The 14,388-nt window shown below is 36.6% G+C and overlaps 1 protein-coding gene across 13 annotated transcripts in view; it reads right to left on the bottom strand.

Annotated features, from left to right (window-relative positions):
- The window catches only part of PUM2 (pumilio RNA binding family member 2), a 67,840-nt gene that overhangs the window by 24,868 nt on the left and 28,584 nt on the right, over nt 1–14,388 (bottom strand). For 9 of the 13 annotated variants that reach the window (XR_008576215.1, XM_054818970.1, XM_054818975.1 and 6 more), the window contains 8 exons: nt 14,052–14,157; nt 13,580–13,767; nt 12,757–12,929; nt 9,484–9,754; nt 9,100–9,193; nt 7,035–7,160; nt 5,714–5,853; nt 3,885–4,023 (listed from right to left, as the gene is read on the bottom strand). Coding sequence is in view for 12 of the 13 variants with exons in the window: in XM_054818970.1 (XP_054674945.1) it covers nt 3,885–4,023; nt 5,714–5,853; nt 7,035–7,160; nt 9,100–9,193; nt 9,484–9,754; nt 12,757–12,929; nt 13,580–13,767; nt 14,052–14,157 (1,237 nt within the window). In the remaining variant the exon portion in view is untranslated. The remainder of the gene's footprint in view (nt 1–3,884; nt 4,024–5,713; nt 5,854–7,034; nt 7,161–9,099; nt 9,194–9,483; nt 9,755–12,756; nt 12,930–13,579; nt 13,768–14,051; nt 14,158–14,388) is intronic. The other 4 variants (XM_054818974.1, XM_054818977.1, XM_054818978.1 and 1 more) reach the window with 2 other exon arrangements.

The following is a 14,388-nucleotide window of genomic DNA, read 5'->3' as shown; positions in this document are numbered from 1 at the left end:
GTTGTCCTCCACCGAGTTTGTCTGGAAGCGTGGCTAGTTAAAAACAACCAAAGCAGGTTCTTACAATTGAATTGGTTAGGAAACCTTCACTGTAGTTGCCACTGCCTCTTCCACCTACAAAACTGTGCTGTGCTGCTCTACCACCTTCACCACTACGAAAGCTTGCTACACTCCCAAGGTAGGGAAAGGTGAGTGACTGCTGTCTGTTTTACTGTAGTTCTGTAGAGAACACAGCGTAAAATGTTAGATTAGTGGCACAGTAGGAAAGCTCTTTCTAATACCACATACACTCCTGCATACATTAGCAAATTACTAGTACCTAAATTGTTTCTACTTTTACTCATAGCACATTCAATTGATACCATGTTGGTCCTGCCATTTGTTACTGCTGTATCATGTAACACTACTTTTTCAGAACCCAGAATTGGCTAACCGTTACTTACCAGTATTTATACTCTGTCCACCTACTCTTTTCAAATGTTCAAACCCATGGATAATGCTATAGCTATATAAAAAAAGACTGATCATATATTTACACCCTTGTGCTCACCTGAAACTAACACAAAGCAGTTTGTATGACCTCAGGCCCACAATGTAAACAAGCCTATTTTTCAATGCAAAATATCTGGGGGGGATGGCACGCAACGTAAAAAGGCTTCCCTCTTACCAAACATAAGATGGTGACTTGCCAGATGATCTCCTCTCTAATTCCCTCTCTCCTCCTGTTTCATTTTTTTATTACCCCTCCATCAATTGCTGTACAATTTTCCCTCCAAATTAACAAATATCAAAGCTCATTTCAGTGCCTTCACATTCAAGCTTACTGTGGTCTTCCACTGCAACCAAAAAACTAAAACATACTCTTTGCTTCCTAATCAGTTCCTAATCACACCTTTTATTCTAGAATTCAACTGCTCCATCTACACTTAGTGTCTCCAGATCAGCAGGGAACATGAAAGTAAACAATCTGGTTTACCAGTACTGTGCTTTGCTGAAATGGTTTCTAAATGTCTCCAAAACCACAGACTGAGAACTGTCTGGATTCTTTTCACACAAACCTTAAATGTTCTTCAAGAATGAGAGAATGAGAGGAAATCTGTTCTCTTGGCTCGTGTGGCCCATTCTTAGTGCTGCTCTTATCCATCCAGTAACTTCTTCAGTATCTTTCAATGGATACTTCACACTCTCTTCTCACATTTTTGTATGTGATACCACAAAGCTCTGCCCAGATCTCCTACTCCCTTCCCTCTATGCAACTTCCCTCACTGATGACACCCAAACCTATGTCAGAGTTTGACACCTCTCTCTACTCAATTTAACAGATGTGACACTTCGTACTGCCAACTCAATTATCTGCCCCTTTTAACACTACCCTGACACCTCTCCCTCTCCACCCAGGAGCATAACCTGCAAGTCACTGTACAGTCCTCTCTCCCTATGTAGGAAATGTACAGCTTCTCCCTCCTCAACGTTCCCAAGATACAATTATTTTCCTCTGCATACAGATTGGAACTTTTATTCAGCTCTTAATCTTCCATCTTTCCTTAAATGCTGCAGTCTTCACTTCAGTCTCCCAGGCTCACCAAAACCTAAACCCCTACCACCATGTTTGTTCTGACGAAGATATGCACAGCCTCATCTCTGCACTTGTCCTCTCACAAATCAAATTCAGAACTTACTATCCTACCAGTAAATGATTTATACTTTCTATAACTGTTATAAGTTTGCCAACACTGCAACTCTCCATTTGCCTTCCACAGCTAAATTTGACTTCTACTTCATACTACCTGAGGGCAGAGAATGCACAACCCACTGCAATGTCACACTTTAAATTCTTCTAGGTAATAAAAAAAGGAATGCCAATAGACAGAAATTGTTCATTTTCATGTTTTACACACGTTTTTCAGACAACTCAATATATGTGCCCACCTGATGCACTATTACAGTCAGCGCCACCAGCTTCGCTTCCATGAATTCAATAAAACTAAGTTGAACCTGATGCAGCCAAAGCAGCCACAAAGCCTCAGGAGAGATTCAGCTGCTTGACACCCATTTTAGGGTAAGCTGAGCAGCTCTGCAGCCTCTGTGGAGCAACTGCACTTGGGACATCTCCACTGAGCACAATGGCTCCTCAGACAAATGAGGTCACGTGCAGATTCCTGAATTTGGATGACTAAGCCAAGTCCAGCCTTGTCTGTGATAAGGATTGGTTTTATTCGCAGAAGAATGTATACTCATCATATTATGATGAATTGGGAGTACCCTCTGACTTTGTCTTGCAGATTTATTCAAATATTTAAGAATCCTTGTTATTGAAAGACTTGCTAAATTAGGGCTGGAAGAATTTAAAATGTAAGTACACAACTCCAATGCAAAATATACTTCACTTCTGATGGTTTTAAAAAAGAACCTGAATTTTTCTGAAGAGAGACTTAAGCATTTCAGACACTTTCTCTTTGCTCTTAGGATGAGACATGCACCTTAAGTGCCACATGAATACACCTCCCTAAGTAATTAACACAGAAATACTTGAAATATCAGTACCCCATAGTTGGGACAGCTCATTAATTTCATCTAACATGAAGGCTGTACAAGAGGAAAGCAGCTGAAACAAAAGACAGCAGTATGGACAAGCTAAATAATACTCTCATTTATTAGTTTGCAGTGAAACCAAAGTGCAAATATTCTCTCTGTAAAGAATATTCAAAAGCTTGAAACTCATTTTGGACCTACACTTTCTTGTAAAACATCTAAGTACACTGAAACAAGAATTCCATGCATTTTCTGCTTGTTTATTACATTATACATGTTGTTCAATGATTACTACCTGGGATTTGCTTAATCTTATTTTGTTATCTAGATGTCATTTAGTGATCTTGACTCAATTTTATATTAAGTGAATAGAAAGAGGTGCCTCTGGAGCAAAACCCACTTTATCCTAAATCAGGTAACTAAAACAGAGTCAGATGAATCAAGACTAAAAGTTCCTATTTCTCTTCACCAGCTATAAAAAGGAGCATTAAATATGTAGCTCAAATACATACATCTAAACCAATATCATGATTCCTATCTAAAGTGGTGTATATTCATTTCATCATCCTATAGTCATCGTCTTCACCTAAAAAGAGGAATCACTAGTCCTCCCTATGACTCACCACAAAACCAGCTTATGATGACTGAGAAAATAAATGTCCTTTTTGTTCATATTTTGAGCCTTATTCCTTGTAAAAGCGTGGTCAGTAAGGTTGAAAGCCAGTTGCACACAATTCCTATTATACAACAGCCTGAAATACATTCACATGAATAAAGTTTTTCTCTGGCCATCCAGGCATGCAGCAGATGGGACAAAGAAGCAACCTACAATGGAAACTCAACAAAAAGGTTCCTGCCCTCACAGAAAATCTCTTGGGGCTTGTAGAGGAGGAAAAAAGTCTTCAAGTCCAACCTTCACAGGAGAGGCTCCTGCATTACAGAGTTTATGTATTTGACCACTCAGTATTATTTACAATCACGCATTTGGAGAGGGGGCCTTTTTGTGGGTTTTAAGAACTGCCCTTGAATTATTTAAGATAGATTCTTTTTGAAAATAATGTTCTTTTTATGTCTTCCTATAATGTAGTCACAAATTTGGGCTGGGTCAAGGTCTCAGACAATGATCTGACTCAAATTAAATGTCACAGGCTTTTTACAAGGCATGGACTACCCTGCAGTCTTAGAGATCCATGTCCAAAGCAAGAACCAATAAGTAACTACAAACAAAACCACCTCCCACCCCAAAACACACAAAAAAAGTATAGCTAATCCTTTGAGGCTTTTGCAAAGATCTAATAACACCAATATTTTAACTTTCAGTGATTCTCTTAATCCACTGATAACATACATACCTGGCATGCCTGTAGCAAGACCCTGACCAAAAGCCAAAGCTGGATTTGCTGCTGCAGCTGCTGCAAGTGACTCTGCCTGCTGCCCTTGCTGACCCTGATTGGGAGTAAGTGGGCGCTGAGTTGCTCCAGCACGCAGAACCTGGAAAAGACCAATATGAAACTCGTTCTTTAAAACATAATAAAGTAAGGCCATTATATGCTAAGAAAGGTCTAGAACAGTTGCTTTGCATATTTGATGTCACTTAGGTCTGAATTTCATTTTGGGAATACTCCACCTTATTGGTTTCACGGATGTATACGTACAAAGAACAAAAGGCATAAACTATTTTGCTGACAAATGTGACGATAAAATATCTGCCCTGCACTGGACAGCAGAACTCACGTATGTTTCATCAATGGTAATGAGTATAAAGGAAGAAAATCTGTAAAAGTGACACATTTATGATCTGCATTGTTTATTAACTGAATATCTGTCCTTCCCTGATAAATGCATTTATTTACACTATTTTCAGGCAGTTGAATGATATAACTCTGAATACTTCAGAGCTTGTAGTTACCTGTCTAAATAATTAACACTACACTGCCAACAGTGCCAGAAAAAAAATGCATCCACTAAGTTCTAAGAATTCACATAACACTCCATCACCACGCAACACAGGCGTATTTTATTATGCTCTGGCAGCATCTCTCTGGCAATCTGATTGAAAAGCAATCTAAATTCTTGCAACTACTCTATTCCTCTTGGTTAAAATAATCTTTTCCAGGTCCAAAATAAGAGGGAAATACAATTTACAATATATGAGCACAAAATATCTTACATGTGATTTGCATAAATTAAATATTAATTTCACAGAGAGCAAAAAAACACTGGAGAGATGATATACATTCACTTATCAAAGCAGTTCACTGATAACAACCATTGGTTTGAGGAGAGATCCACTTGAATGTTAAAATAGTGATGAAGCTACTCTGGAATTTTATGGTAACTCAAAGTGACTTCTCAAATTTATAAGCATGGCATTGAAATTAACCATATTGCTAGTAAAAAAAATTATATATATATACACACACATTCATTCAAGCATAAGATCATTGTAAGATTTATGTTTTTCCTTTGTGGAAAAAGGCCATTTGTTTATACTGAAAGATCATATAATGTTTTTTAAAATGCATCCAGAGTAACAATAGAAAATTAGCTTTTTTTTAAAGTTACCTAAAGAAATGGAAATTTCAATAAGTTCTTGTAACAATTGTTCACAATGATTTACAAAGGCAAAAATAACATATGACACATGGTGATGCTGTAATACAATTATTCTGTCACAAAATAACACCTTTATTTCCCTACTTTTTAAAGAGACAAAGAAAAACGTGTAGCATTCCATTTTCCAGCTAATTAATAAAAATGCAGATCAATTTCTCCCCAAGCTTAAAAGAAAAATATCCTAGTAAAATTACTAAACCATCTCTTTTCACTCCCATGTTAGCTTTCCAGATGAGTTTTTAACTTTACATTATTAAGAACTGTACAGGCAGCATTATCTAGACATAAACATAACAGTACAGTAACCTAGATTAAAGGAATTATTTTTAATGTTTTTTTATTTTAAAAATTTGGACCGCAAAATAAGCTGAATATTTAGTATGCGGTAAGTGAATTTAAGACAATGATAATCAGTAATGTAAGGAAATTGAGAATCTAATATTCAATTATTATTTGATACAACACAACATCTGAATTATGTGCAATTTTCTAGAAGCTGATCCTTATATACTGAAAGGTTAAGGCAAGGTTTTAAGTGCACATCTCCTTTGTATGGAGAACATACCGGTTGCTGTCCCTGTTGTGCCTGTGAAGCTGCTTGCTGATTTGCTGTGGTATTTGCTGCTGCAGCTTGCTGCTGAAATAAATTGGCTGGATACACCCCCCATGGAACACCATAATACTGAGGCGGAACCACAGCAGGACCTAAAACCAGAAAACATGATTATTCCACTTATTGCAGCTAGTTAAAGTAATTGTTTATATTGTTTGTATGTAGCATCCCTCATTGATCTATCTTCTAAATGTCAAAACAGAAATCAGTATTAAAAAGAAACAAATTCCCATATTAGCCAAAATGATACATGAACACAATGGGTTAATTTAAAGGATTCATATCAAAACATACCTTCTCTATGAAATAAATAAAATACCCTTGTGAGACTCAGGTGACGAAAAAAGCCCCAAACAACTTAATCCAAGCTCATATACCAAAGAACACTCAAAATCAGTTTCCACGATTGGAAAAAAGATCATTTCAGAGCATCACAGAGTGAACCAAATTCATCCTCCTGATAGTAATATTCTGAGACTTTGATCACCTATTATTCCTCCTTCCTGTAAATTTCTTTTGCTTATAAACATAACTATCACCTCTGCCTCCCCTGCCTACTACATCACACTCCTCAGAGTGGGCACACTTACCTCTTCCAGTCTATTGATAAAGACCCTGTAGAATAACAAGCTCTCTATATCATTGCACTTTACAAATAATGCATTATGTATACACATACATTTTAGTTCTTTCTACTGCATTTCTTGTGAAACCACTAACTGGAGATACAGGGGTTTTTTTCAAAATGTTATGCTCAGGTCTGGGACTTAAATACTCAGTAGTGCTGTTTCACAGCGATATCTATTAACTTTTTGAGAGATTTTCCTGGGCTTGTGGTCTATCTGTTGTCCAGGCCTTTTAGCACATTGGAGACCATCTTTATTCTCATGCCCACTGGGAATGAGAAAACCTGGAATTAGAAAATTAATACACCAAGTAAAAACATACAAGGAAAGGCTAGCTGTCTCGTGTTTTGAATATATACTACTAATGTCAGATGAAACCTTATTACGGATAAACATTTTTAGAAAAAAGAGAAACCTGATTGTTGCATATAGAAGTCCAGTGGAAAGAAATAATCAGAATCCATGTAACAAACTGAATCCCTTTACATTTCAGTGAAAATTTTCGAAACTGAACTGTTAATTTTCCTACAAGTCCCTCCTTCCTCAAAATACTTTTACAGAGAATAAACAGGATGGAATTCAGCTTTTTTTGGTCTAATTTCATTCCATAAAATTATCAAGATAGACACTAGAAAGTGTTCAGTTACCTGCTAGGGTAGCTGCTGCAGCTAATCCAGCTGCAGTGTATGGGTCAGTACCTGGAGGAGCAGCACTGATAATGTATGGGTTTGGCACAAAAGCAGCTGGAGCCAAGCCTGCTGAGAATACGCCTGCTACAGTAATAAACAGAGTTTAATTATAGCTAACATACTTAGCAAGCATCATCATATTCAAACCAATCAAATCACAAAGCATATCTGTTAAAATCAGAACTGCTTGTACTTTGGAAGTTTCTAAGAGCAGGCACACCATTATAGAAATCAACACTTCTGTCTTCTTACCACCCCTTTCTTATTAATCCTAAGGCCTAACAGCTTTGTTTTGCTGGATCTACAGACTCCAAGGAAATTAATCTCATATGTATCCACCCACCCTTATAAGGGATTATTCAAAGTGGAATTTACCTTGCCCAACCTGTAACTATCTAAAAGTTACACTAGTCTTAGAAGTAAATCTCTATCAGACAAATCATCTAGTGTCTTAAGTGAAGCAGCCAGATAGAATTTATCACCTGATAGAGATACAAATCTCTTTTCACTGACAATAGGAAAAAAACCTGATAGTTTAAATTAGCTACTTGGCTTTTAAACAGCCAGTTATGAGATGCTAATCTTACTTTCAAGAATCTAAATTTGATATAAGGATTATAATGGAAGGAAACAACAGAAGAAACTCAGTCATCAAATAAAACATCACTACCCAGAGTTTCCCCTGTCAGTGAGGTTCACAAACTTTTTCCAACACTGAGGCAGCAACTAGTCCAGCAAGCATGGCATAATACTATGTTCCTCCTTCCAAATAGGAGACTTCTTGCTAAATTTCTATTAATATGCATATGAGAGGAGGCTGCATTTCAAACAGACAAGATACAGCTGACTCCTCAGTCTACAGTTTATACAAAGTAGGGGGTTCTCTGCAGTTTAGAAGTCAAAGACAGGCAGAAGACAGGATTGTGGACCCACAAACATCTCAATCTGCCATGTTCCCAGCTCTAAGACTGTACTAGTCAGCTACATAACACTAAAGAGCTGCCACTGTTAAACCCCAGCTATAGGCTGCCGATCCCTGTCTGAACAGACCTCACAATCTAACTAAACGAGCCGCTGGGAAAACTCAACTGTCACTATATCACAGGAGAACATAGACATGTATCTTTGGAAATGCTGCTTCCTATTTCACCCTGCTCTTCTGTTCCAGAACTCTTTTTTCCTTGCAGAGGAAGGATATAGGTGCACACACCTTAACAGCCTAGTGGTAGAGAGTGGGAAGGGCAGGAATCTGTAAACTTGCCCTACAGCATCAGAATTTGAGGATCTCCCTTCCTTAAATAAGGAATTGCTTCCAATGTGTGTTCCAATCTCCCTCACCCCAAACGCACAGCTTCCCCACAGCGGCAAGATAAAACTGTCATCACTGAAATATAGCCTCCTTGTTGAGTTGCCACCGCACTAAGAACTTTATGCATTTAATTAATTCACTGAATTACTTTAAAGGGATGGGAAAAAATGCCTGCTAAAGAATAATACCAACACAAAGAAAGGTACCTGCAAAAATAAAAGGCTATCCGTTGAAAAGGTGCCCTTAACAAGGAAGAATGAATTAATCAACACAAAAGTTTGATTTCAAAATCCTACTATACAATGGTTTTAAAACGGATTATCAAAAATACTCAACTGCAACAGAATAATAGAATTACATGTATTTGTTATTTTAGTAAATAAAGTTAGTGTTTCTATCACTACTTATAGCAGAAAAGCTCTTTTACTTTTTCTCCCAAAATTCAACTATTGTACTACATAAGCAAAAATAATTTTTATTTCTTTGTATACAACAGTTAAAAGTAGGCAAAATTTACACAATAGGAAACTTTCTCTAAGGAAAGGATAGCTTTATGCAGTCATTCTGAGCAGTTTTCAAGAGAACTGCTAAAAATGGGTCAATTGATCAGTATCTATTTGAATTAGAACACTGTGGGTAAAACTGAAAGGATTATTCTGAAGCAACACACCCACTTTTGCCAGGGATACCTGCTGTACTTTACAAAAACCTCACCTATGTGTGGCTGCTGAGCTGCAGCCAGGGCGTATTGCTGCTGCTGTGCTGCTGTTAACTGCTGAACAGTCAGAGCATTAGTCCTCTGGAATAGCTATTGCAAAAGAAAAAAAAAAAAAAAAGATGCATTTCAGTTTTCAAAAGTCAGGGCTATAATATACTAGGATTTACTTACAAAATTATTTTAAACTGCTATCATACTAAGGTACTGAACTAGAAGACGATGCACCAATATTCTTCTAAATTAAATATGCATTTATTTGCCTTTGACTAAGTCACACACAAAACAAGATTACATACATTATATGCTTAAATGACTGATCATCAAAGAGGATAAGACAACTTATAGGACAAATTTGGCATGTTTTCAAGTCCAGTACTAACCTGCTGCTGAGAATTGTAGTCAAAAAGTCCTACAGTAGCTCCTGAAGAGTCCATTTGTACCTGATTGCCAGGATAGTCAAACTGTAGGGAATCAAGACCAACTTGTTCCATGGCATCTAGATTCTGATTTTCTGGATTTGAAAATTCTTCTACCAGAGGCTTGTGGGCTGTAGGATTGGGAAGTGGACCTAATCCTTCTGTGGTGCTGGGATTGGGGCCCAAACGTTCAGCTACTTCTGTTGGGGAGGCTTGTCGACTTCCAGGGGTACGACTGTTTAGAAGAAATTCAAGATAGACTCTTCAGTCTTAAATAAAGCGTCTATGGACAAAGTACAGCATTTCTATTTTAAAAGGATTGCTGAACTCAGACTTTACAAAGGGAAGTGACAGACTGATTTTAACAATTTTAACCAGCATGCATTGATGGCTCAAGATAAAGGGCACATTTAATTTCAAAGGACAATTTTTTTAAACTTTAAGACTATAAGGCTCTTCAAATCACTGTGAGAAAAACATACTAATCTTTGAGGCTGTTTTGAGTGAAATGCAGTGAACTGTGGTCACCTGTAACTTTTGGGATGGCTCTTTACTGCATTTTTTGAAGTGATAGCAATTATTAGAAAACCTATTGAAGAGAAATTAAAAAAGAAAGGTAATGGCTAATTGCATCTCATACCAAAGGGGAGAGAGAGAGAGAGAGACAATAAAACTTCCACTGGAAAAGACAAACATACAATATAGCAAGTATCTTTCACATGTCAAATGCAAACAATACATTTTTTTACCTAAAGTAAAACGGACTAATAACTACGTCACTTAGCATTTGACTAAAACATTTCATTTCCTATACAACTCATTTAAGAGACTACACTACACCAGATTATTGATCAGGGGAAAAAAAAGTGTTCCTAATATAATCCCACTGATTCCATTTCCATTTCCCTAAGAATAAATATAGCCTGTTGTTGCAGAAGAAAATCTTTAGGATGGAGCAAAACATAGGTGTTGGATTTCTGTTGATGGTAAAACAGAGATATGGAGCTGGAAATCGTTAACTATGCCAAACCCCTGAAAGTTCAGTTTCCAAACATAAAGGCCTGGTGGCGATTGAGATGTAGATAGCTACAGTTAACACATCTCTAGGTGCTCTAGTGTTTTATGTTTCATCAGAGGGGATGAAAATCAAATACCATTGACAAAGTCTAGACAGCAACTCAACTGGCCAGTCACTAGGGTTTTACTTTAGGGGAAAAGCTGAATTGTTCTCTCATCTCCACCGGCTGTATTGACTGCATCCCCACAGACTACAGGGGAATCTCTGTGCACCTATAAACACCTATAGGCAAACACATGAAGTGAGACGACAACAGATTCATATCCTAAACAGATTCTCAACCCTGTATTTGGTTAGATTTAGGGTAAAAGTGGTAATTCTAAGATAGAGATACAGCCTTGGTACTACCTGTTCTCTTCCCTCTTCAGGGCTCCAAAGTTGAAGTATCTGTTCCTCACTGAAGCACAAGATTAATGCAAAGAAATCTGCTAGTACTTATGTATTTGCTGATACCAACTCTAAAGACTGCATAGCTAGAAAGCAGTCTTTTAGGGAGTTTATTCAACAATACTGTATGATCTATTACTTTGGACAAAATACTTCAAAGATAAAGCAGTTACATTGTTTTTAATATAACAACCAACCTCACAACAATTGTCTATAATATATTGGCTACCACTTAAGTATCCTAGTTAGCAACCATGTCTTACTCAATGTACAACTCACAGTTGAGTTTGAAGCCATTTAATATTCCTTATTCTTCCCAAGTGACATACCATATCAACAAAGTGAAGAACAAAAGGAAAAAGGCGGTTATTTCACTACATATATTAGTTTAAAAAAAAAAAAACAACCTGTAAGTACAATAAAAATACAAGGAGGAGGACAGGACAAAGTTTCTTGTTTACCTAATACAGGTTGCTCCTTATATTGGTGCTGTTCTGTTGCTATAGTTAAAGTTGTGTCAATACTTCAATTATAAACCTCTGTTCGGAGGGCTTTATACCACCACTTCATATGGCTTTTTTGTTTTGTTTTGTTTTTGAGAGAGAGGTTTACTGGCTTTGGATGCTTTTTTGCACTTGTATATTTTTTAATAGTTTCTGTAATACAAAAGGTACTTTGCAAGCAACTATTTCAAAATTGAAATAGATACTGGTAAAGAAAAGCAGAAAAAATTTATTCTACATTTTCTACATGTAATATTGAAGGTAACTGTTTATTGTGCGTATTGCAGCATGCATCCGAAAGGAGCTAATATGTTTGGTATTATATTATTTTCAATAATACATCTTGAAAAACAGACCTGAAGAATCCCTCCTTAGCCTCAGGTAAATACATTTTTTTTTTAAAAGGGTAGGTAATACTTACATATGGGATTCCAACATGCATTTTAATACACTTGTTCAATTATGAACTAATGAAACCACAACTATTCGATCACGTTCATCACATTAATACAAATTTACGAGCAGCACTCTAGTTTTCTTATCTTGTTATATCTTCTGTATGACAGTTACAAATGCATCACAGTCATTGGAAAACAAAGATTAGTCCTTTGAAAATACCCAATTTAAAGTGCAGTTTAGTATTAGGAAAAAACAGGCTGGCTGTGCTGTCATATAGGAGTTCACAGTTCAAAAGCTCAAGCTTGGTCCAGTATTTTTTTCCCCCTAAGAAAACAACCAAACCACAACACCATTCTATACTGTGAATAGGTGACATTTAGCTATGTGAATAGGGAAATACATCGTTTCTTTAGTCAAATAAATGGTTTCTATAAAGACTTTTGTGGGGAATTAATTGTGTTAGGCTGTGGTATCCACTAGCAAAACTAGAAGGAAAATGAAAAATTCTGTAGGACTTAATCTCTATAACAACAATTAGATGCAAAAGTTAGAGTACTAAAAAGCAGAGAGAGAAAGGAATTTAGTTTGAAATTAAAAGGGTTAAAGTTTTCATCCCTCTAATTCACCACATTTTGAAGGTACCCACTTACTTTGAATAATTACTGTGTTAAGATGAATTTGTTTCATGAGAAGTGACACACACATTAATGACATCCTAAGAAACATGTGGCACAGTGGGAAAGGGAGGACGTGAGGTAGGAAGAATCAAGTCTGCAGCTGGGTAATGTTTAAAGCTGACACACAAACCAGAACTGTAATAATGCCCTTAAGAGACATGCTTGTCTTCTTGAGAAACAGTTAAAAGCTTACTTAAAATCTTTGCAATCGGCATCCATTCCATTTGGCAAACCTCTGCCATTTATTTTAGTAACATCCTCATCATCTCCTTGTTTAAGATCTCTGTTTTTGTCCTCCTCAAATGGAGAAGCCTTGCCTTTCTGATCTCCTTTCTCAGGTCCATCTGTTTCAGCATCTCTAGTGCCCTGAGGAAAAAGAATCTGTTTGATTCTGAATATTGAACAGAACACAATAGGAACACCACAAGGTGACCTAATTCTACACTACAGTGCACGTAAACAATACAAACAGTTTGTTTTCAATGCAATTGCATTTGGTGGGTAACTTGGTCATCAAGTTTCAACCACATGCAATTAATAACTGCCAAAATGTGAAAAGGAATGCCAAGATTTATAATGGAAGAGCTAACTCAACCTTAACTATAGCGGTGCTGTTCAAGCAGTAACACTTCAAATTAGGTAAAGTTTATTTTATACAGTAAAATATCTAATACAAAACAAACCCATATGGAAACACAGAATAGGAAGATCTAGAATAAAGCCCATCACACATTTTAAATTAAGCTATTTGCAATCTTTTTCCTATCTTTATTTAACAGTGTTAGGAAAGTACTTTTTTTTTTTTTTTTTTACCAGCTATTTAGTGAAGATTCCCAAACCACTTCCCTCTTCTGCCCCCTCCAATCAAGGCAAACAGACAGAAAGCAACTACACACTTCCTTCTAAAGAGAAGGGTTAAAAAAGGAAAATCGACAAATAGAGTAGAAAACATAACCACGTAAGACAGTAGGACCATAGTAGGCAGCCAGGCAAGCTTAATGCACTGCATTACTTACAAAAGCTCCTTTCCTAAACCGGGAATCCAATTTATCAGCTGGAGAGGAACTTAACACATATTCTACCATGCTCACTCCAAGGCCACCACTTTCTGATCGTGGAGACAATACAGCATTTACTTCACTGTTTCCATGAAAACCCTGTCCAGGCTTTCTCTGTACCATAATAGGTTGGGACATAGAATGGTCTGTTAAAAACAAAGAAATAAATGAAACTATTGTATTTTTTTTAAATACAACATGTAATGTTTTTGTATTTAATTACAGAGGCAATATTAAGCAAGATCAAGATTAAATACAAAATTCCAAATTCCAGTTTCAAAAAGCGCTATTGGCACACAACCACCAGTGCAGTATACATTTTCACAATTAAAGAAAAATCAAATTTAATACACAAGTTTGTAATATTTACTTTGAAATAACATTTAGTAAACGTGACTGATTTTCCAACACATATACATCAATCACTTACGAGGAGTTCCCCATGCAGTCTCTCTCCACTCATCACCAAGGAATATCCCTTTTTGTCCATCTTTTGCTGAGTCATCAGGTTCCCAAAACTTTTTGGCAGGTAAAAGCTGTTCCAAAACAGAAAATAGTTTTATTTAAAATACGCTTATAAATGGGAAAAGAATAGCAATACTATTAAGAGGATATGCAAGTAATCCATTTTAGATACCAAAGTCAGCTTTACATAAGGAAGTATGCATTACCAAGGAACAGTATAAACACTTGAAAGTTATGTTCTGTTACTGAAGCTGATGCTGTATAAAGAAATTGCTCAAATGTCCCCAAAAGAACTGAGATTC

This window comes from Grus americana, chromosome 3, assembly GCF_028858705.1.
Source record: "Grus americana isolate bGruAme1 chromosome 3, bGruAme1.mat, whole genome shotgun sequence".
Taxonomy (NCBI): Eukaryota; Metazoa; Chordata; class Aves; order Gruiformes; family Gruidae; genus Grus; species Grus americana.
This window is presented reverse-complemented; position numbering and strand designations above follow the sequence as displayed.